The sequence below is a fragment of the Takifugu flavidus genome, chromosome 4 (genome assembly GCF_003711565.1).
Source record: "Takifugu flavidus isolate HTHZ2018 chromosome 4, ASM371156v2, whole genome shotgun sequence".
NCBI classification, from domain to species: domain Eukaryota; kingdom Metazoa; phylum Chordata; class Actinopteri; order Tetraodontiformes; family Tetraodontidae; genus Takifugu; species Takifugu flavidus.
The window spans coordinates 15471487-15497711 of record NC_079523.1 but is presented as its reverse complement, the minus strand read 5'-3'; the positions used below and the strand labels follow the sequence as shown (position 1 = coordinate 15497711).

At 46.6% G+C, this 26225-nt stretch overlaps 2 protein-coding genes and 1 long non-coding RNA gene across 5 annotated transcripts in view; 2 read left to right on the top strand and 1 right to left on the bottom strand.

Annotated features, from left to right (window-relative positions):
- LOC130524339 (receptor-type tyrosine-protein phosphatase gamma-like) overlaps positions 1–6916 on the top strand; it is a 129866-nt gene extending 122950 nt beyond the window's left edge. For all 3 annotated transcript variants that reach the window (XM_057030368.1, XM_057030369.1, XM_057030367.1), the window contains 8 exons: positions 1384–1530; positions 1837–1930; positions 2168–2244; positions 2341–2469; positions 2547–2693; positions 2783–2925; positions 3317–3452; positions 3572–6916. In XM_057030368.1, the coding sequence (XP_056886348.1) occupies positions 1384–1530; positions 1837–1930; positions 2168–2244; positions 2341–2469; positions 2547–2693; positions 2783–2925; positions 3317–3452; positions 3572–3718 (1020 nt within the window). In that variant the 3' untranslated portion in view covers positions 3719–6916. The remainder of the gene's footprint in view (positions 1–1383; positions 1531–1836; positions 1931–2167; positions 2245–2340; positions 2470–2546; positions 2694–2782; positions 2926–3316; positions 3453–3571) is intronic.
- A 504-nt stretch (positions 6917–7420) lies between these two features.
- Positions 7421–10034, top strand: LOC130524349 (uncharacterized). The gene is made up of 2 exons (XR_008950109.1): positions 7421–8599; positions 8757–10034. It is a non-coding gene; the product is annotated as an uncharacterized LOC130524349 (long non-coding RNA).
- A 12580-nt stretch (positions 10035–22614) lies between these two features.
- Positions 22615–25728, bottom strand: fezf2 (FEZ family zinc finger 2). Its single transcript, XM_057030382.1, has 4 exons — positions 24666–25728; positions 24324–24458; positions 24114–24246; positions 22615–23116 (listed from the first exon to the last, which is right to left on the bottom strand). Exons 1-4 carry the CDS (start codon positions 25413–25415, stop codon positions 22866–22868), a joined length of 1269 nt encoding a protein of 422 aa, XP_056886362.1. The 5' UTR covers positions 25416–25728; the 3' UTR covers positions 22615–22865.
- Between the last annotated feature and the right edge of the window lie 497 nt (positions 25729–26225).

Genomic DNA, 26225 nt, shown 5'->3' with positions numbered 1-26225 from the left:
ATGAGACAGTTATTCTTGGATCGCGAGGAGGAGCAAGTATCAGCTTTCATGTGCTCAAGGGAAATTTGCCTAATTATGGTCACTACGGAGACGTAGCTGCTCAATTACAGACAAAGTTAAACTGCTCACAGGATCCACGGCACTGCGATAGACCCATGGACTCTGGTGGGAGCGGATTAGGTCCCGCTTCATCACCCAGCATAGCCACAGTTGGCAGAAGAACCTGAGCTGAACTGGGCTACAGGAGGTCAGGCGGTCCCACAGCTAAGCAATGTCACCACAGTCTAGAGATGAGACACACAGAGGACAGGAGGATCGGGGACTCCTGTGAAGTACACCGGGACATTCTACAACGGTGGGCATGGTTGGCAGGGTTCTCCTAGTGAGGAGGCAGGCCCTCCCTAGTGAAAACCTTTGGAAAGCTGCAGGTCCTGACAGAACCTTGCTGCGCTGAGCAGATCCTCAATCTTCACCTCCATCTTAAGCTGCTTGCCCTCCACAGATGCTGTCCCCAAATGCTTCCGCCATTCTTGTCTCTGTCCCAAAGAGGACTCACATCCTCATGGACTCATGTAATAGTTCTGACTGGTCCTGAAACATGTTGCTGTGGATCAGGTTGGATACCAGCAGGTGTTTTTGGAGAAACTAGCTTCATCTGTGAAGATTGTGTTTGTGGACTTCATTCTTTAAGACTCCACTGTCTGGGTGCATGCCATCATCTCTGCACAATCGGGTCTTTGTCCACAATCCATCTGGGGTCTCATGTCTGAGTTCACAGATAAACGACAATAACGAATCTGAGACCAGCTCCAACAACATCTAATGTGGTGAACAGAAACAACTCAAGGACCAAACAGTCAGTGTTGGATTTTAAATCTCAGACACAAACATTTCTGAGGACCTCAGCTGGACCACAAACACCACTGCCAGCAGAGGCTGTGGCTCAGGAGGGTCCATGTGACCCAGAGACTCTGCTCTACAGTGGAGACTGTCAGTGTTCCACTGTTGTTTTCACCATTTCACTGTTTGAAGCACTTTTGTGTGGTTGTGATTTTCACCACCCACCTCCTATGCTAGGTGTGATGATTGTGGGTGTGTTGAACAAGGACAAGAGAGCCTCTTCATCATCTCCTCATCTCTTTTTCCACTAAAGGGTTCCCTTAAGTTCAAGCCATTCAGAAGAATATTTATCCATTCAAATACATAAATACATACAATGAAGTGTGATTTAAGAAGTAGCAAGCATGCTGGGTGATGCACAAGAGGCTACAAGTTTTTTATTTATTATTATATACTATATTATTATTATTTTATTTAGGCCTAGCATGGAGTGTTATGAAGGTGGCTGCAGCAGCCCTGTGTGACTCTTCCTCACTGATCCAGGAACAGTTTGTCTTCATCCATGATGCCTTGATGGAGGCCATTCTGGGGAAGGACACTGAGGTAGCAGCCGGGCAGCTTCATAGCTACTTTAACAAGATAACAACACCAGGATGCAACAGCCGGACACGCTTGGAGAAACAGTTTAAGGTGAAAGGACTTTACAAAAAGATCATCTCCAGCCAAATTGCTTTTAATTGCACCAAGAAAAAAATAGCAGTTAAATATAAAAATTTGCTATTTTGTATGAAACAGTAGTTTTTATAGCAGCGACTAGGTTAGTCTCTTTAGACGTTGGCTTCAGAATGAGTGAGCTAGCTAGCATGAAGAAATGAAATCACGATGAAACTGTGATCAAAAAGGTTTTTATGTGACTTGAAAGAATGAACTTTTTGCTCTCCGCAACTGTCTGTTGTTTAAAACTTAAAACCCTGCCACTGTTGACTTGTGTTTCAGTCGGTGACGCGGTGCAACCACAAGTTAATGGAATGCTTCAACGCGCAGAAGGAGTGCAACAAGGAGAAGAATAGAAATTCCTCTTTGTTGCCATGTAAGTGATCATGAATCTGGTCAGTCGTAGGACAGCTGCCTTTAATCATACCCACAGCTGATCAATCCGAAGAAGTTGTTTTGAGCTAAGTGTGCTAACTCTTCATATTTGCATTCATGGTGCGTATGGGCTACAGCACATTCAAGCTGCTGGACTGGGCTGAGACAACAGACCTGTATGCAATGTCCTGACTGTTTACATGTTTCTTCTCTTTGTGTCCCAATGGGGGTTCTGCAGCAGAGCGAGCCCGGGTCCGCCTTGCACCTCTGGCCGATGCCAAAGGCAGCGACTACATCAACGCCTCCTACGTGATGGTAACCCTGTCAATCACTGATGCTTCTTTAGTTCCCTCGCAGCAAATGTCCGCGGCTGTTGAGGTGATGTTCTACTGTGGTTCTGACCTCCTGCAGGGTTACTACAGCAGTAAGGAGTTCATCATTACCCAACATCCTCTGCCCCACACCACTAAAGACTTCTGGAGAATGGTCTGGGACCATAACGCCCAGACCGTCATCATGCTGCCGGCCACCCACGGACTGGTACAACACTCAGCTTTCCTCCACTCGCTCAAACATGTGTTGATGTTGATGTGACGAAGGTCTGCGCTCTTATACAGGCAGAGGACGAGTTTGTGTACTGGCCCAATTGGGAGGAGCCAAAGAGCTGTGAGGGCTTTAGCATCACCCTCATGGGCAAAGACCGACTGCCTCTGTCAGCTGACCAAGAGATCGGCGTCCATGACTTCATCCTGGAGGCCACACAGGTGACTGCATGTGCAGACATATGTGTGTATTTGTGTGAAACAGCTCAGCCTCATCTCATTCATCTACCATCTGTTCCTCTGTCCGTTAGGATGACTATGTCTTAGAAGTTCGCCACTTTCAGTGCCCCAAATGGCCAAATCCAAAGGCACCAATCAGCAACAGCTTTGAGCTGATCAGAGTCATCAGAGAGGAAGCGGGAGCTCGCGATGGACCCACTGTCGTGCACGACGAGTCAGTGCCTCATGTTTGTGCTCATGATCCTTCTGTGGCCTGTTGAGACTGAAGAACCCTAGTTTGAAGTGTGGGCGGGACCTCCGGGCACGGTGTTGTCACCTTACACACCTCACCTGAACCCCGTGGTGCCCGGAACCTTGTCCCCAGTCCTGGTTGCTTCCTGTTTACATTTATAGACTGATGTTGTTAGCATCTGAGGACACAGAAAGTGGAAGGTTCCTTCAGTCTGCCGGTAGCCTCAAAAACTGCTGTTGATTGCTGACATGCTGTTGATTACTGACAAGTTATATTGGGATAGAGGAGCTAAATCTCTGGTTATACTGGGACAGAGAGGGTAAATGAACTGGTGTGCGTGCGTTGGCTGATGGTGGCCGTGCGTCTCTCCCAGGTTGGGAGCGGTAACAGCTGGGACCCTCTGTGCACTCACCACCTTGTGTCAACAGTTGGACAGAGAGGGGACAGTTGATGTCCATCAGGTCGCTAAGATGATCAACCTGATGAGACCAGGAGTGTTTGCAGAGATCGTGAGTAGAACTGTGACAGACTGAGCAGTAAACAAACTAAACAAGACTTACTCATTCAGCTGTCATGGTCACATCTTTCAGATTCTCACCATTTCTGTCCGTCTCTGGTACGTCCACAGGGCCAGTACCGGTACCTCTACGAAGCCCTCCTCAGCCTCATCAGCAGCAAGGAGAACATCTCTGCTCGTCTATCAAGGAACACTATTGGGACGACGGTGTCCATGTCGGAGTCTGACCCAGCCGAAAGCTTGGCGTCTCTGGTGTGAGAGCGCCCCCCCCCGGCCTGGAACAGAGCTGTCCCAACAGCCAGCAAGGTCCCCGAGCCTCTAAAGGAAGCACTTGCCCTTCTAAAGGAACTCCTGTGGACATTTTGAGGCCTTTTTGCCAGACTCTTGGTTAAAGTGAATAACCTGATTACTTTTTTACACTGAAAAAAGTTTTTGATATTTATTTTTTCGCCGTTTTATGTCTTAATGTTCTCCTACTGACGGGTTTGCACCTTCATCTTTACGTTTCACTGCAGCAACGACAAACTGTCTGTCCTCGTTTGCACTATCTCAGTGTTACTGCCGATGCTACAGCCGACCCGCTGGCACCGTCCGCCCTCCTCTGGTTTAGTTCTACATTCCACAGCTCTGGCCATCGCTCCACCCGCTGTTCCTGTGAAGGAACGCCATTGGATGGCGCAAACTCTGCCTTGGTCCTCACCTTGGCGTGACCTCCTACATCCTGCTTGCTTTACTATCTCCGTTGCTGCTGACACGTGGCCCTGGTCCCCCCCCAACCAAGGCCTCGTTTCCTCGTTTCCTCATTTCCGGCTCACATGAACAAGCCCAGCCCGTGTTTGAAAGGTGGTGAAACAACTGCTACTGTGAAATTCTGTTATTGTTGCTTTGTATAATTGATATGTTGCTTTTTAATCTATGGAAATACTCTGTGTCTACATATATAAATATATCCTTATCATGATAACTCTGTGATTTTTGTACACGTCCTATGTGGCCTCCACCTCCAGCTGGCAGATGTTTGACCCCAGCATCTGGAAGTGGACTCAAACCCTCCTCAGCTTTCTCGTTTGCTGCTAATTCAGCTGATCTTTCTGAGAAGAGAGTTCATTGTTTTGTCTGCTTGCTGTCTTGCGTCTGCGTCCCTGCCAGGTTGGATCCGAGCGGCAGCTGCAGAAGACAAACTCTATGCAACAATTTAGCTTTTACAAATCTGAAACAGGGTTGCGAGCAAATTTTTATTCTCTTGTTCATAAACCAGAATTTGTTTTTCTGGTTACACGTCAGACAGTTCTTCTTCTGTATCTTCTCCACTGACCTGAGCTCCCATCAGCTTTACATCAACATGAATGAAGCCAAAACATCAGGCTGCTGCTGCTGCTGCTTTTCCATTCAAGTCCATGAAATTTGCACTGTAAATTTGCCTTCTGTTATTTTAGACAGCCACTAGAGGGCGACATAGCTCGCACCCCGATCATCTTCATGCCTTTCATCAGGGATGTTAACTGGCACGACCACGTCGCACTTACGGTATATTTGCTGTTAGCCTCTTCACCATTGTCCATCCAGTCGACTGGCAAACTCAGCAGTGACCGCGAGATCCTGGAGAGACAGCATCAATAAAACCCAGATCTCATGAGCTTTTCATGAATTAAGTGCCGAAGGTCCGGGGGCTGTCCAAGCTGTGATTATATGACTGCAGTTGTTCATTTGACCACTAGGTGGCGACACACATTTTTGGCTTTACTTTTGGATTCATCACTTCTAGACTTACACCTTTAAAGTTTTATCAGCAACTCTGATCATGTCATGGTTAATAGGCTTCTCCCACTCCCACACACGTGGTTTGAACTGTGTTAAACCCAGTTGAATGTAACAGGAAGAGCTAAACCATGTGCAGGTCATCAGGAGATTTGTTGTTGTCCAGCAAACCATCTTTGGAGCGTCTCAATTTTATCCAACCGTGGGACGTACGTATTTTATGGGTTATACTTAAGTGTTTAATTAGTGTTTGCGAGGGACAGAATGGCTCCTCCTGCATCCGCGATCACTGTCACGCATGATTGTACTTCATTCCTGCTCACAACACTTTTGTTCGGAACGACACTCTGCATTGGCCACAGATTTGGACTTTATCTCTGTGACTGTTGTGTGTTAAATAAAAATGTTTTCTCATTTCACCACCCTCCAAATGGATGAGAAAATGTTTGGCCAAACTCTGTTTTTCCTTTTGACCTTCAGCACAGATGAAGAAAACACTGTGGAGGGGTGAGCCTCACCATCGCAACATTTTTGTACCATTTTTCATCGTCCTGGGTGAAAAGACGGCAGAATAATAAAATCCACATTTTTGTTTCATTTTCACGTAAGATGTTGACACGAGACACCAATTTAAGTTTGAGAGGCAAAACTACGAGTGAAACATGCTACGTGTCTGAGAGACTGGAGTTACTAAACAGCTCATCAAGCTAAACAAGCTACCCAACTCAAGAGCCCAAATCTCTACAGCTGCTGGACACTCCAGCCTCAAATTATATTTGAATTATCAAGGCTGAGCCAGCCATTCCAGGGCAGCTGTTTGGGCTGTAATGGCTGTGGGTAACCTTCATTGTCTGTGGTCGTGCACATGACTGACAGGTGCCTTCTGGCCTGAACATCAGACAAAGTTGCCAAGTCCGGCTAGACTCAACCACTAAACCAAAAACTGACATCCTGCAGGTAACCGGAAGATCTTTGGTGTTTTAGTGGGCTAACTTCTCTGCACCTTCTGTACCTGTAACAGCGATGATACAACATGTCAGACATCTTCAGTGCATCACTTCAGCATTACAAATAAGACTCAGGAGGATTTAGGCTGTAAAGGTTTATATTGAAGTGTTGTGTGAAACTGTTTGCGGCCAGTGCTGTCACCACAGTCCAGCCTGCATCTCGAATGTAGCCAACATGTGTTTATTTATGTGCTCTGCGCCTATTTTGAAGCAATTGTGATTATGTGAATTAAGTATTTTGTGTTGCCATGGAAGCACACACAGATGTACATATTTGATGTGTTGACTGTGTTGGAGAAAACGTGTCTGTTTAAATTATACAATTTAAGAGGGTTTTCTTCATTGTGACTTTTAGTTTTCCATCTTTTGAGGATTAAGGGCACAGGTCCCCAGCAAACCCCCATGGCATCGCTTTTGTAAGATGGATAGTTGGTTCATCCAGCTGGTTAGCATAGTCCACTTTCATGCCCTCCATCAACACGCAGGCAGTGATCATGAAATTACAATTGATTTGTTGTTACTTTCATTTTTTTTCTACAGTTGAGGTTGCAATTCTGTTGTCACTGAGAGCTTAAGAATTTTTTTTCTTTTTTTTTTCCTTGAAAGCTATATCAAAGCATTCTAATATAACGTTATTTAATATGTAAATGGTATTGGTATACACAAGAATAAAATCTGGGTTTTGATGTAACTTTCTGAAAGTCCCATTTAAATTTTGCCCTCAGACGTCAAAACGCCAAACACACCAGCAAACGCTATTTACGTCAGCACCAATCATAAACATTTTGAATTAATTTTAGTTTTAAACATTGAGTATTTGTCCTCTGTGTTTAAAGTCACGAAGGTCACGGAAGGCAAGTCAAACCTAAAGATGATCAAACCTGTGAAAATTCAGAAAGAAATCCTGATGTAATCGGACTTGCTACCAGCAGGGGGCGCAATCCCTCCCTTTTTTCTATCAATCTCAAATCATATCAAATCAATCTTCATTTATATAGCGTCTTTTACAATCAAAATTGTTTCAAGGTGCTTCACAGAATCCCAGGGCCTAACCCCAGACAAGCAACAATGGCAAGGAAAAACTCCCCTTTAACAGGAAGAAACCTTGAGCAGCTCAAGTAGGGGGAATCCTCCTGCTGATGGGGGGGCTGGGTAGAGAGAGAGGAGAGGAGAGGAGAGGAGAGGAGAAGAGAGGAGAGGAGAGGAGAGGAGAGGAGAGGAGAGAGGAGAGGAAACCATGACCCAGTGGGGTGACAGAGGCCTGTCAGGTGATCATGTTTCTGGACCCCGGCAGCCTTGGCCTATAACAGCATAGCTAAGATGTTAACCTAATGATTAGACGACCTCCTAAGTATGATAATTTGTCTGTCTATAATAGTAACTGGAACTACAGAATTAGTAACAATAAGCTTTTTCAAAGAGGTAGGTTTTAAGCCTATGTGTACTGTATATGACTATGTATTAATGAATAGTTTAGAATTAAAAAATTGTAATCGCATTAACGTCCGGTCAAAAGTTTCAAAATAAAATATAGACTTTGTTATAATGTTTGGAGCGCAGCACGACAATAATTTTCTCTAACACGAGGTTCGTTCTCTCCGATCTGACAGGTCCTGAGAGTGGAACAAAAACAGCAGACAGACATTTTCTAAAATAAAAGTATAACAGTTGAGTGGGTTGCTAGGGTCAATTGCATATTTTCCACTTTACAGTGGCCTGTTTTATGTGTCTATATATATTTTCCATTTTATTGGAATTGGACAAATTATTTTAGTGCGATATTTTGTTTTGAAGGGCTCGCCACCCTTCCCGGTCGTTTCCGCCACTTTTTGGAAGATTGTCAACAATGTGTTCGTCTTCACGTAAAGTAACTATATTGGTGGATACATATGAGGAGATATAAGTGACACATTTTTGAATATGATCTTTTTCAGAAATGCGATTGAAACGGATCCACGAATGTTTCTACTGCGTTTAAATTCACTTAGCAGAGCTAGCAACCTGCGTCTGTTTAAGGGGGCAATACGCGGAATTCATCATTTTAGATAAAAGGACTCAAACTCGCTATGTGAAGTTCCAAAGGTGTAATTTAATGTGGAGTACAACAGGATGCACGCACACTCCGTGCGTGTTGAGCTCCAGCTATTTGTTTAGCACCCTGTCCGGTTGGACCGATGCGTATACGTGAACGAAGCGAAATGTCGGAGAGTGGAACGAAAGGTTGGCCTGAAGACGATCAGGATCCGGCCTTGTCTCTGAAGAAACAACGGTCGGTGGCTAAGAGGCTAAGATGCCGGATCGGCCCCGTATTTCCGAGGTGGGGGGCGCCAAAGGTGCTCCAGTTCCACTCGGAGGCGGCTCTTCTCCTAGACCGGTGAGTTACAACATCAAGTCTGGTTTTACAATATCGTTATTACTGTCGCAATGTCGGAAGGTTTTGGGCTGTAACATTTGCCTTCTCTTTTACCATTAATACAAGAAGTTACCCAGTGATGAAATGTTGTTACTGATGTCATTTATCCCTTTTGCAGCTATGAAGCGACCCACAGGCCTCAGGTGGGACTGAATTCAGTCTCCCTGAACCTGCTCAAGAAGAAGAGGGAGGACTATTGGCTGTTCAGTGATTCTTTACATGGTTGGGGTGGGGGGAATTTCAAGTGGAAGGTGAAGACATGAAAGTGTGTCTACACTGGACAGTCAGAGGTCTGCCAAATGATACAAGACAGGTGACTGGTGGTGGGGGGGTCATTGGGTCCACTAGGCCGGGGCTAAAGCCTGGAGTCGTTCCTGTGCTCTTCCCCTGGAACAGCTAAAGCAGAGAGAGAGGCTGGAGCCTGCTGACGCTGGGGCCCTGGGGCCAGCCTTTGTTGATTCGATTGTCTTGGTGATGAAATGCTGTGATGAAATGGCCCAGGTGAGGCAGCAGCTGCCGTGGCACCCTCTCACACAGAGGGTTGGGCTCTGACGCAGATGTAAAGAACGCTCTCCTCGCCCTTGATCTACCTGTGTTCTGCTGCTTCCCTCCCTGATATGTTTCCATGAACACTTGATGCAGTTTTGGCAGCTGGTGGAACCATCGCTGCAACGGAGTTACCAGAGCAACCCCAGCCAATGGTGACGTGGGGAAACAAAGGGCTGCTCCGGTGCCATTGTGCGTTACCACGTTAGCATAAAGAGTCTCTTATTTGACAGTGATGTCCTGCAGCTACTGTAAGGATATATGATTGACGTGTCTAACAGACAGAGGGACCTGGCCCACTGCTATAGCCTCCATTGCACTCCTGTCTGCAGGAGCCTTCTGGCCTGGAGCAGGTTTTTGTTCCATCCTGCCCTGCACACAGCTCCCGTGTCAAACGCCTCCCTCCCCCTTAGTCCAGACAAAAGTGTACACCAGTTCCAAACACCTCTCTTCCCTGAGGAGACTGGTGGACACACACACACACACACCATGGTGCTGTGACCTTTGTGTCTGCCTTTGCAGCCTTGGGACGTGGTGGACTGCTCGGGCCTGACATGACCGCCGTGGTGGACACAAGCTTCCTGGACAACGAGTGTGTGCCCTGTAAAGTGCACATGCCTGCATTGCTGATGGGCAGGTGTCAGACACCAGTGTGGGAGGTGGGGTGATCCAGTCTGCTGCACGTCCCAGAGTGCACGTGGAGTGCATGAAAAGCCTGCTCTAAATGGGACCAGAACACAGAAGGTACTGCTGGTAGCTGCTGGGTCAGGACTCGTGTGGGACTGAACTTGATTTACAACTGAAAGGTTTAACTTTAACCTGTCAAAGCATTAATAAAAACCAAACCCTGCTGGGGTCTCCGTCTCTGTGGTGTCGGGACATTCGTAGTTGTGATGACAGTTGTTTGATTTAGTACATTTAGGCTACTATTACAGGTACCAATGTTCCCTCTAATCTGCGCACGTGTGCACTTGCGCACTGCTCATATGGTTTGGTCCAACCTGAACGGAAAATAATATAAACATAACTATTCAGTTTGTGCTATTTTTTGCAATGTGATTCAGAGAGTGAGGGGTGACTGGATTCCCCACACATACATAGCTAATCAACGTAGGTGACGACAAAGACGTCCATATCCGTTGCCCACGACCGGTGTTTTAGCTAGCAAAACGATGTGCCCAATGTGGAGTGAAGAAGACACGCTTGACATACTGCTTGTGTTTACCCTTTACAATAATGGCAAAGCGAACGGGCAGTGGCACATCCCCTCACCAAGCCGAAGTAAAAAAGAAGTGCAGTTCTTTTAAGATGGAATGTGAGTTTGTGCAAACAGCAGAAAAAACAGTGAAACTGGGTGAGATTTTTTCTTTTTCGAACGAGAAAGGTCTGCACTGCAAAACATGTTGCAAAGCCAAAGTAGTGAGCAAGTTTTCGGAAGGAAAAGTGTGGACAGAATGGAAGCTGGACTACCTCAAGCTTTACATCACGCACAAAAGTCATTTCAAAGCGGTTCAATTCAATTCAATCTTTATTTATATAGCATCTCTAGGCGCTTTACAGAATCCCAGGGCCTGACCCCCAACAAGCAACAGTGGCAGGGAAAAATTCCCCCTTAACAGGAAGAAACCTTGAGCAGCTCAAGTAGGGGGAATCCTCCTGCTGATGGGGGGGCTGGGTAGAGAGAGAGGAGAAGGGAGAGGACCGGTAGAGGAGAGAATAGGTAGCATAGAAATACATACAGAAATACATTATATTAAGTAAAATAAGCTGACGGTAGAGTCAGGTTGAGTGGGTCAGCGGGGTCGGAGGTCAGTAGGTCAGCATACAGCTCTGAAGGCGGCGAAGGTTGGAATTGTACGCAGATGTCAGATGGGAATGGGGATCGGTACCTTCCATCCCAGAGCAAGTTAAAGTTCTCATTGACAGTATTCTGCTAGCAGTCAACATGAATGCATCTATGCTGTCAGTTCAACAAAATCACAATCACATGGCCAAGCATGTGAGTACAGTGATCCCTCGCTATATCGCGTTTCATCTTTCACGGCTTCGCTGCTTCACGGATTTGTTTTGCGAGTCGTTCATTGCAGTTCTCAAATATAATCGAAGGTGGCATATCCGTTTATAAAAATCTTCTTGCTCAGAAAAAGAAAGAGCGCCAACAACTACCCATAACAATGTTCTTCTCTCGGAGAAAGACTCCTGCGCCTTCAGTAGAAACAGACGCTCCAGCGGAGCGGAGTCAGGACGAAGAGGCACAGCTGGGACTGGGAAATACGCGAGTGACAATGTTTCCAACCTTGTATTACTAGATTAAAATGATTGTTTTAAACAAATTTTGGGCTTTAAAACAGGTTTTGATTTTTGGTTTCATTCTATAGTTCAGTATTGCATTGTAAAATAATAATAATAATTAAAAATAAGCTGACTACTTCACGGATTTCACTTTTCGCGTGTTATTTTTGGAACGCAACTCCCGCGACAAACGAGGGATCACTGTATACCAGAAAGCAGGCGTAGCAAAAATTACACCTTTGAATTCAATCAATAACATCGTGCAGAATGAGATGGTGTGTGATATTAAAAATGCACCCTGGCACGCCCTCATCGTAGATGAGAGTACAGACATAACAGTGCACAAAATGCTAGTCCTGTATTGTGAATACAGAAAGGAAAATAACGTCAATCATAAAACTGTTTGGCGGCATCATCCAGCTGTCTGCATGCACTGCTAAGGATATTGTGCAGGCAATAATATAGTTTTACACCAAGCATGAACTGGACCTGCAATGAATGGTGATGCTAACCTCCAATGGTGTCTCAGTAATGCTAGGAACACACAATGGAGTTGCATCTTTATTAAAGCAGCAAATATCACTCCTTAATGAGCAACACTGTGGCCCATCGAGAGGACTTGGGCTTTGATGCATGGAACAATGTACCTTTGATGCTTGATGTGGAAACTCTTCTTAAAATGGTTTATTACATTTTCTCAAGATCCACTGTAGAGAGAGCAAAACTGGAAGACTTTGCAAAGATTCTTGATGAGGATACATTGTAATTCAGGCTAGAAGCTAGTGAGATAACGGAGATCCAGCTGACTGATTCAAAGATCAAGGTGACTCTCTTTGCTCTGGAAGATGTTTTGGATGAGCTAGCACACCTCTGTCGTTCTTTTCAAAGACGCAATCTGACTGTTATGGAAGGGCACTGATTTGCAAGAGCAAAGATTGAGAAGTTGTGTTCCTAATACTTAACAGATGAAAAGGATGTTCAGTGGAGTGATCATGTCAAAGCAGCAATGAAGGCCTTATCAGCTGATGGCAGAAATACCAGTGAAATTACTCGTTTTATTGGTGAGCTCTCTGATCACTTGGATGCTCATTTTCCAGAGGATGGATTAAAGGAGTGGTCTGCATTTGACATTGAACCATTGAGCTCAGACATCAGTTTTGAGTATGGAACTGCAGATGTTGCCACACTGGCAAAGAAGTATGAGGCCATTCTTCACTACCCACATTCTGTAGAGGTCATTAACAGTGAAATTATAGAATTATATTATAGAATTATAGAAATTTAGGCTTTAATGGTTAATCATTAAATGTTTTTACCATAAGTAGTCGAAATGCTAATAAAAAACTGTGAAAATATATATTTTACAGAGTTAATGGAATGTCTACTGTATCACATGCTTGTGCGACAGCACACGTTTTATTGTGCAAAATGTGAAAGTTTTTAAGTTATTACATTAAATGGTGTACATTTCTTAATTCTTCCACAGCAAGATCCCCAGCCCCCATAGAAGAAGGACTGAGTTCACACCCAAGAAAGAAGTACACAAGGTGGTACAGGGTTTACAACCACTGGAGAAGTGAGAAGAACTCACAAGAAAAACAAGATACAGGACTCTCTCCCAAACCACAACAGGACCTTCTCACGCTGTGCACAGAGAGGTTCACACACTGAAATTTCAAACTTGTACTCATAATACAAGGGAGAGCTTCAGACTGAAAATGTTAAACTTAGAGCTTGCTTTGGTTGGCCTTTTATGTTTTGCTATAGTTGAAAATAAATATTTATACTTACAGTGTTAACATAGTACATAGTTTGTTGGTCTTTTTTATTCTAAGCTTGCTAAACCACTTAGTAAAAAGGATTCTAATGTAAATGTAAATGCTGTAATTTGATTCTTTTATTAAACTACAACTTGGATGGATGTGATACTGGCCTGACCACAGTGCACATGGCTGATATTGGTTGCAGTGGTCCAAGTGACTGCTCAGGGAGTTGGTGTGTTTGCTCAGACACATAAAAAATTAGAGGGAACATTGACAGGTACGGTACGGTACTTGCACTATGCACTTTTTATTAAAGCTCTCCTAAAGTCTCATTATTGGGTGTGCCTCCCGAGAGGAGGCCACCCTTTGTTATCCTCCTTTTTTTCATCAAAAGTTTGGCATGTATCTCCTATGCGCTTTGGCGTAGAAACACCAAACTTTTCCAGAACCTGGCTAAATTATGGGAATCAGTGGCTATGACTTTTCTTGTATTTAGTCCTGAGGGGCAAAGATATACTTGTTTTCAAGGCCTTGAAATCCCATTGCAATTAATAGGCTAGGCCTGGAAAAGTCCTGGAATTTAACCCCAAGTTTGAGAGCCCGTAGCTCCAGCATACATTCACCTAGAAAGGCAGGGGGCATTTCCTTGGCACCTGGAAAATGCCCTCTCATCCGTTTTCAGCTGAAGTTAGAGCAGGAGACCACGTGACCTGGAGGGGAGCTGATCAAAAATCTCAGATGTATTTTCAACGTCTTGCGGTTCTAACGAATCAGGCTTTGATAGAATTGGACAGCGTTAAGCTGTCCAAATTGGTGGTAGTTCTGATCGCGAATCGGCGCGCGTGTGTGTGTGATGGGGGGGGCGCAGCTCACAGGCAGTGGGGATGGGAGGGGCTGCTCGCATGCATTGTGCAGGCCCTGCACAACATGCGCTCAATTGGCTTGGTCGGGGGGCAACAGGCAGACATGGGGGGCAGGGGCCAGCCAGTCAGTGGGTGAAGGACACCCTCACAATTTCCGCGGAATTGTCTAGTATTGTAAGATAAATCTTTTGTCATTAGTTCCTGGTCAAGCCAATATGTACGTCATTAGTACACAGTCAGCCACTACAGATACTGGAGTACCATATTTTCGTGACCATAAGTCGCACCAAATTAAAAGGCGCAGTCTTAGTTATGGGTGCTATTTCTGTATTTAACACATACATAAGGCGCACCGGGCATGGTAAAACAGCTTAAAACATGCATGCTACAGTGTATTTAGCAATGTGCTGATGTACATCATCTTCTATGTCCAAATTGAATCCGAAATGGATTTTGCGAAAGCCGAAATTTATTTATAGATTTTGGAACTCGGTGTACACATAAGGCGCACCGCATTATAAGGCGCCCCGTCCATTTTGGAGACAATTTAAGACTTTTAAGTGCACCTTATGGTCGTGAAAATATGGTACTTTTATTATGTATTATTTCCAATACTCTGCTCCTAAAGCTCCCACTGAATCTATTCTACACATTTCCCAGTGGACCGAGTCGGTCCCTGGCCCATTCTTCCTGGATCTATCCACCATGCAGACCATACAGGTGGTATGAGGAACCACCTGTAGCAGCTGAATCTCTCCATCGTGGCTTTGCTGAGTACTTTCACTTCATTTCTGTCAGTGTGAGAGTGAAGCTGAGGCCCAGCTACTAACTTCAGCCTTTTCTTGATAAATAAAGCATCAAATCAACACAACAGTTCATGAACTCTGGGCAGTCAGTCAGTCAGTGTCCTCCGTGCGCTTGGGCTTTGTTGTCTGGTGACAGAGGACATGTAGGGCGATTGTGATGCCCTTCGTGCCCTTCAGGCGGTAAGTCCCTTCAGTGGAACCTTCTAAAACTGGAGATAGACCAGCGACTTCACTGGCAGGTGTGCGTCCACTTCAAACCCTTCAGAAAAAGTCCTGGGTTATTTCTCTGTGACCTCCGTATCTACCCGTCTGTACACTGTGGCTGGTGGTTTTAAGAGCAATAATAACTTTTGAGAAGTTCTTTAGAAACCTATTAGATAAAAATAGGTATAAAATGTATAAAACAATAAAAGCCAGGGTGAAAAGGTAGGTTTCTGAAAGTGATCAGTGTCTGATGTCCAATGGTGGATTGTTCCATTGTTTAGAAATGACAGTGAATTGATGTGAGCATGAAACTGCGGTCCAAGTCCTTCCGTGTCCACACTGCTGGGCCAAAGCAGCAGCAGTGCACATTGATGTAAGCGTCCTTCCAACCATGGTCACAGTCCAACCCCAGACGCCTCAGCAGGTTCTCCTTTTCAAGTACTCTTAAAAGTCAGCAGCAACCCTGATGACACAGACATCCCAATTCTACTTCTTGTGAGCTGACCGCTTCATGTGTGCCCTCAGTCTAATTCAGAGAGCGGAGCTGCTGAAGCAGATGGAGGAGCGTAGCGAGCAGCGGGAGGAGCAGAGGAGGCGGCGGCAGGAGGCGTCCCAGGCCGCCCGCTACAGGAACAACCGCCTGCTGCAGGTCCCAGCTCAGTCCCTTTATCAGCATGTGTGGAGAGTTTAACTGTAATGGCTGCATTTCTGTGACCCTGCAGGATTTACAGAAGCTAGAGGAAGAGGTCAGAGGTCAGCGGCTGCCACGCCAACATCTCCTGGCTCTGGAGGTAACCAGTTGTCCTTCCTTATCCAGTTAATATTCTCTAAAATTGAGGTAAACTAATCTGTATTCTGAGAACAAAAGAGCTTATTAAATGTAAGAATCAAGAGGAGATAATGTAATAGGACATTAAAATGAAAGAGATTTGTCTAATTTGACCAGTAGTTTCCAGTATCTGGCAGCTCTCTGTGGCAAATCCAAAAAGTGGAGCTCAGGTGAATGATGTGTAAAATTCTGTCTGACCTCTCTGGTGCCTCAGCGTACTTTAATGACTCCTTTCCTGTGTGTCAGAGCCAGTGCTGGGTCTCTGTGTCAAACGCCCTGCCTGTCTGGGAGCACTTCCTCCTAGGTGACGGTCAACATCCCACTGTTGGACCAGAACATCAGCCAGCACACCCAGACAGAAGCCCAGCACAGCTAGAAAGCGAAGGCTGCCACCCTAAACCCAGAGCTACTTCGTAATTGAACAGCAGATACCTGAGGGCCGATTCTTGGACTCATAACATTTGAATCCAGGTTCAAAGACCATCACTGGTCTCTCTATTTGTTTTCCAACTTCAAACTGGTTCTGTGTACCGGCTGAACTTCCATTGGCTCACAGGTACTAGTCTGAGGTTCCAGTGTTGCAGTGTTGAGAGGAGGCCAGCAGATAGCGCCAGAGTTCTTTGCTGTTGGTGCTGTTGGAGCAACTCTCCATAATAAGCCCAATATGACGTGTATGGGCTTTTCTGTGTCCGAAGGTGCTGTAGGTCCCGGCAGGATCTGTCCTTGAGCACAACTGTGATTGTCCTCTGGAGGGTATGTGGTTAGTGCTGGTTAGCTCAGCTCTTGAAGCTGTGATGGATTTATCCCGGTAGCCTTGAGCCGCTAACACCAATAGAAACATGCTTTACCTCCATATTGTCACACTTTGTTAAAGCACTTCTTTTACAGCTGTTCTATATGTTTACAGATTCTTCAAATTCTAATCTGAAATTGGTGAAACTGTGAAAATTGACTGCTTCATAAGTCCATGGTCCTGGTGGTGCTGATTTGGACTGACTTTAGTCTGTAACTGTGACACATTCCTGCCAGGGCTGAGGTTGAGATAGGGAATAAAGATGGATTAAATTGTTAATTACTCAATGATACAAATGTGGGTTTGGATAGTGGGTTTCCAGTTACGGGAGGCTGACTCTGCTACTTTTAAGATTAGGCTTAAAACCTACCTCTTTGAAAAAGCTTATTGTTACTAATTCTGTAGTTCCAGTTACTATTATAGACAGACAAATTATCATACTTAGGGGGTCGTCTAATCATTAGGTTAACATTTTAGCTATGCCAAGGCTGCCGGGGTCCGGAAACATGATCACCTGACAGGCCTCTGTCACCCCACTGGGTCATGGTTTCCTCTCCTCTCCTTTCCTCTCCTTTCCTCCTCCTCATCAAGCAGACTAGTTATGCTGATTCTTGTGTAGTTTTTCTGCTTCTCCCCCCCTTCTCTATTCATTTACAGGTGTCGCCGCCTGCATGATGACCTCTGGCCCCGCTGACCCGCTGTATAAATAGTGTATTTTTGTATGTGTTTCTGTGCTCTGTGCCCGTCCTCTCCTCTCCTCTCCTCCTCTCCTCTCCTCTCCTCTCCTCTCCTCTCCTCTCCTCCTCTCCTCTCCTCTCTCTCCTCTCCTCTCCTCTCCTCTCCTCTCCTCTCCTCTCTCCTCTCCTCTCCTCAGCAGGAGGGTCCCTCTACATGAGCCTGGTCCTGCTCAAGGTTTCTTCCTGTTAAAGGGGAGTTTTTCCTTGCCACTGTTGCTTGTCTGGGGTTAGGCCCTGGGATTCTGGAAAGCGCCTTGAAACAATTTTTGATTGTAAAAGACGCTATATAAATAAAGATTGATTTGATTTGATTTGGGTTTTTTTGCACTGGTGAATTATCCCTTCTCCATGGTTCCTGCAGCCTGTCTGATTGGCCCCTCACTTTAGGGATCACAATAGGCAGCACAACCCACATTTCTTCTGGCTAAAGTAATCAGGGGAGGACAGAGATGTGGCCGCAGTGACGGGCAAGTAATGAGAGGATAAACCAGCTCCTCCTCCCCCAGCATGGCTCGCCTTGGTTTTAACTCCTCTCTCAGAACCACCAGAGATGGTGCCTCCTCGATCTCTTTAACCCTTAATTGTGGGCGATCATGAGCGTGGCAGGCTGACGAAGAGTGGCGGTTTGACAAAGGCGGTCATCCAGACAGCGCCTATGGTTGGCAGCTGCCCCAGCCCCCCCGACTGGGGCCCTGCCCACAGGGCTCTGAAGACTGGTTACTGGACCAGTGGCTGGGTGCCGGTTTATCCCACAACCAGATGGGGAGTGGTGGTGTGGGCCAAGGCCAGGGTTTAAAGAACGGCGAGGGGGAGGAAGTGAGGGCCATACGTTCGATAGTGGGTGAAAGGACGGGTACGCTGGAGGGATGATGGCCATGTTACTAATCATCTGAGAGGGTTTTTGAACAGAGCGATCTGCAGTCCTTCCAAATGACCAGCCCAGGGGCCCGGTGTCCCTCCGCTGTCAGTGAGCAGACCTCATCCATCCATGCTGCCACCTCCAAATACAACAGAGAGCCCTCGGCCGGCCGCTGGGAGCCCCAGCAGATAATTCGTATGGGTTAAGTGGTGGCGCCAGTCAGTTGGATAATGGTGGGTTTCATTCATAGACTGGCTGAGCATTTAGCTACCAGGCCCCCCTGCTGTGGAACCAGCTCCCTGTCCAGGTACAGGAGGCTGACTTCATCTTTACTTTTAAGATTAGACTTAAAACCTACCTCCTTGAAAAAGCTTATTGTGAGTAATTCTGTAGTTCCAGTTATTATCCTAGACATATTTATCATATTTAGAGGGTTGTCTAATTGTTAGGTTAATATCTTAGTTATGCTGCTATAAGCTGAGGCTGCTGGGGTCCAGAAACATGATCACATGACAGGCCTCTGCCTCTGTCACCCCACCGGGTCATGGTCTCCTCCATGGTTTCCTCTTCCCTCTCCTCTCCTCTCCTCTCCTCTCCTCTCCTCTCCTCTCCTCTCCTCTCCTCTCCTCTCCTCTCCTCCTTACTAAGTGGATCAGTGATTATGTTATTTCTTGTGTAGTTGCTCTGCTTCTCCCCCTCTCTCTCTGTATTCATGTCAAACTCAGTCCTCGAGGGCCACGAGGACTGAGTTTGCCGGGTTTTGTATCCCACTGAATGCATTTTCAGCCTGGTATAGGACAGAAAACCCGGCAGGATCGTGGCCCTCGAGGACTGAGTTTGACACATGTGATCTACAGGTATCGCCGCCTTTAGAGCTGTATGCTGACCTGCTGACATCCTACCCCGCTGACCCACTCAACTCCTATTTTAATTAATGTATTTCCCTGATCTCTGCCTATTCTATCCTCTACCTGTCCTCCCCCCTTCTCCTCTCTTTCTAGCCAGCAGGCCATCAGCAGGAGGGTCCCCCTACATGAGCCCGGTCCTGCTCAAGGTTTCTTCCTGTTAAAGGGGAGTTTTTCCTTGCCACTTGTTGGGGTCAGGCCATGGGATTATGTAAAGCGCCTAGAAACAATTTTGATTGTAACAGACGCTATATAAATAAAGATTGATTGATTTAGATTGATTCAGCAAAACACTGCTGGTGTAGCAGGGGCAGCTAAAGAGGAGGGGTGTTTTGCATGGTTTGTTGTTTCCTCCTGTACTTCACTGGCTTGGATCTGGAGCAGAGACATCAGCTGCCGACGGGATGGAGATCTCAATATTGTGCTGTGGCCCTTTATTTGAAGAGCCGTATTTCCTATCAGAGCATCCACTGAACGTCTCTGGTGGGCTCCTGAGGACTAATGCCAGCGGCTGAGCTCCAGGGTCCGTCCTCTGATCATGTCATGTCACCTCAGCTTAAGAGGATGGGTCAGCGGCTCTTTGTCTCGTTTGTCCATTGTCATGTTGCCTCACATTAACGACACAACACTAGCCCTGAAAACCAACAAAGCAAAGTTTACTGGTGAGCCCAGGGCAAGATCATGGATGTATGTAGGATCTAATCACACGGGTGTAACTTGGCTTGAAGGCGTCATTCAGGCTGAACTCCGAACTGCTGTTGACATCTTAGTCCAGGGTGGAGCTGCTGCTCCATCAGGTGCAGACTGAGCTGAAGGGATGAATATGGCAACATCACACATGATCACAGGATCTTCACAGGTCTTCGTGAGCAACATATTGCACCTTCAGAGTCAGATGTAGGACAAGACCAAAACTGTTTGATCAAAGCTTCAGTGGCTGGCGCCAGTCAGGTTCTGCTGTCCACCAAAGCTGCCAGCGTTCCTCTGTGTGCAGAGCATGAGAAGTCCGTGTCCAGGGGAGGGTGACTCCCAGTAGAGCTGAGTGGAGAACAAGAACAGAGTTGGTTCATAAAGCAGGAAGTTTCAATGGACGAGGACTTCTGTCGTACGGTTTGGTAATGAGAGAAGCTGATGGAAGAGAAATGTCGCTCCATAAGTTCATGTCCCCCTAACCAGCTCCACACTTTCAATCATCTGGGTCTCCAGTGTGTCGTTGCGTCCTTGCCTCTTCTGGACGCTGAAGTCTCTGGAGTGGACAGATATGATATCACAGAGGTGGTGCTGCTAACGTTAACTCAAGTCTGATATTAACATTAGTTTTAATAGCATGATTTTGTATCAATAGTCTTAGCTGACAATCCACCTATCTCTCATTTCTTCTTCCATCTCTTCTCCATTCCTCTGTGGACACTCCTGTCCAGTAGATAATGGACACACTTGTAGGCGAGGCAGCAACAGGATGCAGCGTTCAGCCACCTAAAATTGTTATTGTTTCCATGTTTCAAAATCACACATCTAATTAAACTCAGGATTGGTCAAACTTCCTGGCTGTTTCTTTTCCCTCTCTTTGATGTAGCAGGAATCTGCTTTGATTTTGGAAGTATTGGATATTTTACTGTTGTACCAATTTAAAAGGATTCCCTGCCATAACATCGGGAAGTTCTGTGGGAAGGGTCTTCATCTCTGGGTGCAGTGATCCCCCCACCACCCCACCCCGTCTCCAGTGCGGGGACACTTTAATAGTAAATTCATGTGAGGCTACACTTAGGGGGAAACTGATGTAAGTTAACATTTGGTAGATTTAATTGGTTCCTTTCTCTCTTAGTCTCCACCATCGACACTTAAACGGGGGCCACTGTGGAGGTTTCCCCGCTAATCTCCCACTGACAATCAATTCAATCTGCCAGACAATAAAGAGAAAAGTCCGTCCCTTTCTCTTTTCTTCTCGTCCTGTGTCAAACCGGCCTCTTTTGTGGGCTGCAAATTGCCCGATCCCCTGGTGATCTTCTCCCCAATGTGAGCTCGTGTTGTTGACAGCCGATTAGCGCGCTCGTGCTCGTGCTCCGCTGCGATCGATGGACCCTCCACGAGCGCGCGCCTTAATTAAAGCTCCCGTCTGCCAATTAACGTGTTTGTCGCCGTTGACACGGTTGCTCAGACGAGGTTGTCAAGGACAGAAAAAAAGGACAACCTGTTTGCCTTCAGGTTGTTTTCTGTGTGTGTGTGTGTGTGTGTGTGTGTGTGTTGTGTGTGTGTGTGTGTGTGTGTGTGTGTGTGTGTGTGTGTGTGAGCGAGAGAGAGAGAGAGAGAGAGAAAGAGAAAGAGAAAGAGAAGAGAAAGAGAAAGAGAAAGAGAAAGAGAGAGAGAAACATCAAAGATGTGACACCAACATCATTAAATGTTGCTGAGCAGAACAAGGGTTCCGCATCATTCCAAAACCTCTGCAGCCCACAGGGTTCCTGGGCCTTTTCTGCACCATTAGTCAGTTATTGATCAGGCTTCTTCACTGGCAGCAGCCTCAGAAGATCTCGGGTCAACATTTTCAACAATTTCTGGCATAGTTGTCGTCCACCAGGGAGCAGGTTATCTGTGCAGGAGTTCTGCAGATGTTCTCCTGGTTCCTCTGGATCTGACCCAACCTTCCTTCACTGTCTTTCCATCTTCCAGAGGAAGATGCTCAGGCAGCATCGTGAGCGGATGATGATCCTCTCTTTCTGTGTCTTTTCCCTCTCTTTGCTGAGTGTTTCCTGCAGGCCGACACGTCTCTGATGAAGAGGAGGAGGAGCGCTGCGTGTTCTTCAACCGCCAATATTAGCTCTGGCGGCCTTCTGCGCTCCTCCCAGGCCCGCATCAGTGCTAATTGGCTGTTAATAGAGAGAGCGCCATCTGGGAGCACGGAGCCGCCCGGCGACAGAATGTTTGCAGGGATAATATTGTTCCTGGTGCCGTGAGGGGAATCAGTGGTGGCCGATTAACGGGAAGGCCCAGATGAGGAGCTGCGGCCTGAGTTCTCCATTATCTCCAGCTTTGATGAGCGAGTCCGGATGCGACGGTACACCACCCATTTGTGCCCCCGCCCCCACGAGACGTTTAACTGCTTAATGTAATTGGTTTTCAAGGGTCCACGTTACCCATGATCGTTTGCGCCATTATGGAGTCAAGTGTAAACGGTGCGTGATGAAGACGTCGTCTGTCAATATGAGCTGAAGTGTCCTCAGAGGGGACACACTGGGTGAAAGGAGCCCCCACCCGCTCCGTCTCTGCGTCCATATTTATCCAATAGTGGAAAAATTGGCGGAGGTGCAGAAGGAGCGACCTTCATTCTTTTTCTGCCTTTCTGTGTTTGTGATGTCAGGAGAGAAAAAAACAGGGCTCCATATTCACGTCTCATCATAACTTATTTATTCACATTTGATTTTCTGCTGTCAGACACGTGGAGGCAACGATTCACATATTAAATAACATTCTTCATTTATTTCAGTGGTTATTTACAAGAACTGAGAGGACTGGGAGGACCGGGCTCTCCCAGGTCCTGTTCAAGCTCCTCTGTCCCAAACAGTTCTGCTCCAGAGTCCGGGGAGACTCTGCGAACCCGGGGGCCCCGCGGCCCGAGGTTCCACCCGGGGCCCCTCAGGTCTGCGGCTCCCTGGAGGCCTCGCTCGGCGCAGAAAAGCTGCTGTCGTGCAGCTTCCTGATGTGCTTCTTCAGGTCGAAGTTGCGGCAGAAACCTTTCCCGCAGGTGGAGCAGGTGAAGGGCTTTTTGTCGTTGTGCGTGTGCATGTGAAAGGTGAGGTTGTAGATTTGGTGGAAGGCCTTGTTGCAGATGGAGCACTTATACTGTTTCTCTCCGCTGTGCGTCAGTTTGTGGTTCTTGTAGTTTCCTGCACAGATTCAAATAAACAATCCAGAGTTTAGTCTGTTTCTCCGGATTTTCCGAGTTTATTTGGTTTTATAATTGTTGGATTGTAAAAGTCACAGGCGATCCAAAATTTCAATCTGCAATCTATACGTGGCAGGTTCTGATTTTGTCGATGATAAAAATAAAATAAAATAAAAGCGAGACAACAGAACAAAATTCGTTTCGTTTGCGTGCGTTGGATTATCGGGGAAATTTAAATGAGATTATTTAAAAGCTGTCGGAGCTTCTGCGCGTCCGCGTTCATGGAGGCAGGAAGAGTGAAGAGTGCAGCGTGTTTGTGTCCACGCTTCATTAAGCCCACTCTGCTGGGCAAGTCAAGAAGTTGTCAAACTTGGTTCCGATCAGACCGCGACTCTGCAGGTTCTGACCCGGAGCCAAGGCTGCCGGTTAGAGTCCCACCGATGGCCTCATTATTTCTGCTGTTGCTACCTTCACTCAGCATCAGCTTCACATTCCTTCATAGGAAAATCAACAATGCTCCGCTCGGCCTTTCCCAGTAAACAACAACAACAACTACAACAATACTACTACTACTACTACTAATTATTATTATTATTATTATTATTATTATATTATTATTATTATTGTTGCTATTATTATTATTATTATTATTATTATTATTATTATTATTATTAACATCGTTTTATGAAATAAAATCCAAAGGAATAAATTATTTCATATTTAACCAGCAGATTGGATCGGGGGAAATATTTCAAATCGAAAAAAGAAATAAAACGATCCGATTTTTCGCCGTAAAAAAACAACTAAAAATTAAAAACGGATTGAGACCCTGGTGGAAGTTTATTCTTATTTCTAATAATTCAGGAGAGAAAATCATCTGCGACCAACTAACACAATAAATATGAAGCAGCTGCTTTTGGCGGCGGCCTCTTTAATTTGTAATCATTTGCACATTTGTTGGACTTTTTAACAATTTTCACGAGACAACATTTCCTCACCTTTCTGGTGGAAGCCTTTCCCGCAGAACTCGCACACAAACGGCTTGTATCCCGCGTGGATGCGGACGTGCGTGTTGAGCGTGGAGCTCCTGTTGAACGCCTTCCCGCAGTGGTTGCATTTGTGCGGTTTTTCCTGCGACATTAAATGGACATTAAAACGGAATCCACGCGCCCACCGGAAACGCTGCGAGGTGCACGTGCCGCGCCTACCTGCGTGTGGATGATTTTATGTCGGCAGAGCGTGCTGGCCTGGCGGAAGCCTTTCCCGCACACTTTACACACGAAGGGCCGGGCCCCGGTGTGCACCGGCATGTGCCTGGTCAGGTTGTAGTGCGCATTAAAAACCTGCAGAGAAATAAAGTCAATTTAAATAATAACAATTAAAAAGAAACAATAATAATAATAATAATAATAATAATAATATAATAATAATAATACAATTGTCTTTGATTAAAGAATAAACCGACGGATTTGAATAGATCCTTACTCTCAGAAGACAAACCAGCAATTTGCAATATTTTAGCACAGATTAAAATAACGACTCAAACTCACCTTCCCGCACACTTCGCATGTGAAGTTTTTGGGTTTTCCGTCCGCCGCACTGTTGCCGCTGCCACCCAACTTGATATGCGTCTTGGCGAGGCTCTTGTCGGCACTCGGGCCGTGGTTTTCCTTCACTATCTGGTCCAGCTGCCCGGGCAGATGTTCCTTGTGCGGGTACTGAGGCGTGGGCAGCTTGTCGGCCCCCGCTCCGGCCAGTTTGGCGTTCTCCAGCAACATCAGCCTGTGGTGCGCCGACAGCGAGGCCTGTCCTTGCGGGCTGGTGAGCCAGTGTCCGGCCAGCAGCTCCGACTGCTGATACGCAGAGTCCAGGTAGTTGAGATAGTAGAGGGAGCCTCCTCTGGGTACCGTCACGGCCTGATGGATCACTTGCGGCTTCACCAGCCGGGCGCCCGGCGTCCGACCCGTGTCCGCCTTGGCGCACACGCCGCAGCTGCCCTTGCACTGCGTAGCAGAGGAGCAGCAGAAAGTTCCCCTCAAACTGGCCCTCCACAACTCCGAGTAGTTCATGAGAGCTTTGGCCTGCAGGTCGTAGCTGAAGGGCTGCAAAGGGATCATACAGGGGATCGGGGAACACAGTCCCAGCAACTTCTTCTCCTCCGCGCGCTCCTCTGCTCTCCCCTTGGGCTCCGGACCCTTGGACATTATCCGGTCTATGGAGAAGGCCAGAGTCTTTGGAGCCGCGGACGGTCCGGTCCTCCCGCATGACATCAGCGTCTCCAGAGAGGCAGAACTTGCCATGTTGTGTCAGTGTTTGCGTGCAGCACGTCAAGCTGTTGTCCAGGTTCGACTCCGTGTCTTCACGCTCCTGTGCGGCGAGCAACGCGGACAGGAGGACGCATCAGTTTTAGAAGCACCTTGCTGTCACGGTGTCACGCATTTGCATTCAAATGACTTCCCCCTCCCGCAACAAAGGCGCCCGGGGGAGATGGATTAACACTCATTAACTAGCGCACCCAAAATGAATAGAAGAGTGAGGAAGAGGAGAAGGTCGGAGCTGCAGGGAAACGCAGAGCCACAAAGTTGCGCCGCGGCGGAGTTCACCTCTTTAACGGTCAGGATGCGCTCCGTCACTCCGCCCCCTCCTCAGCGGATCACTGTCTCCTGACATCAGCGGCCTCCAACTCTTCAGGCCCCCGCGAACCTGCGAGGGAGGGTGGCGCCCGTCCCTCATTTAAAGGCACACATATGTGAATGTACATGATTTCTAAATGGAGTCAGCTGAGGAAGTCCGCGGCTCCGTTCGCAGCACTAATCTGTCTTTTCTTTTCTCTGTTCAGAAAGCTGCTAATCCTCCTTTAGTGTTGTACCAAAATTCCAGGATCTGTCTAAGAGCAGAGGACTCCTCAGGATCCCAATCAAGCTCCTTCCTGCAGCCTTTTATTCCAGGGAAGCAATTTTCCAGACAGATCTCGGCTCAGAGAGGAGAGCAGAGAAAAAAAGAGAGCAAACGCGCGGTTGGGTTTCTCTCCATCTCTCCATCCTGCAGAAAGAAAGAAAGAAAGAAAGAAAGAAAGAAAGAAAGAAAGAAAGAAAGAAAAGAAAGAAAGA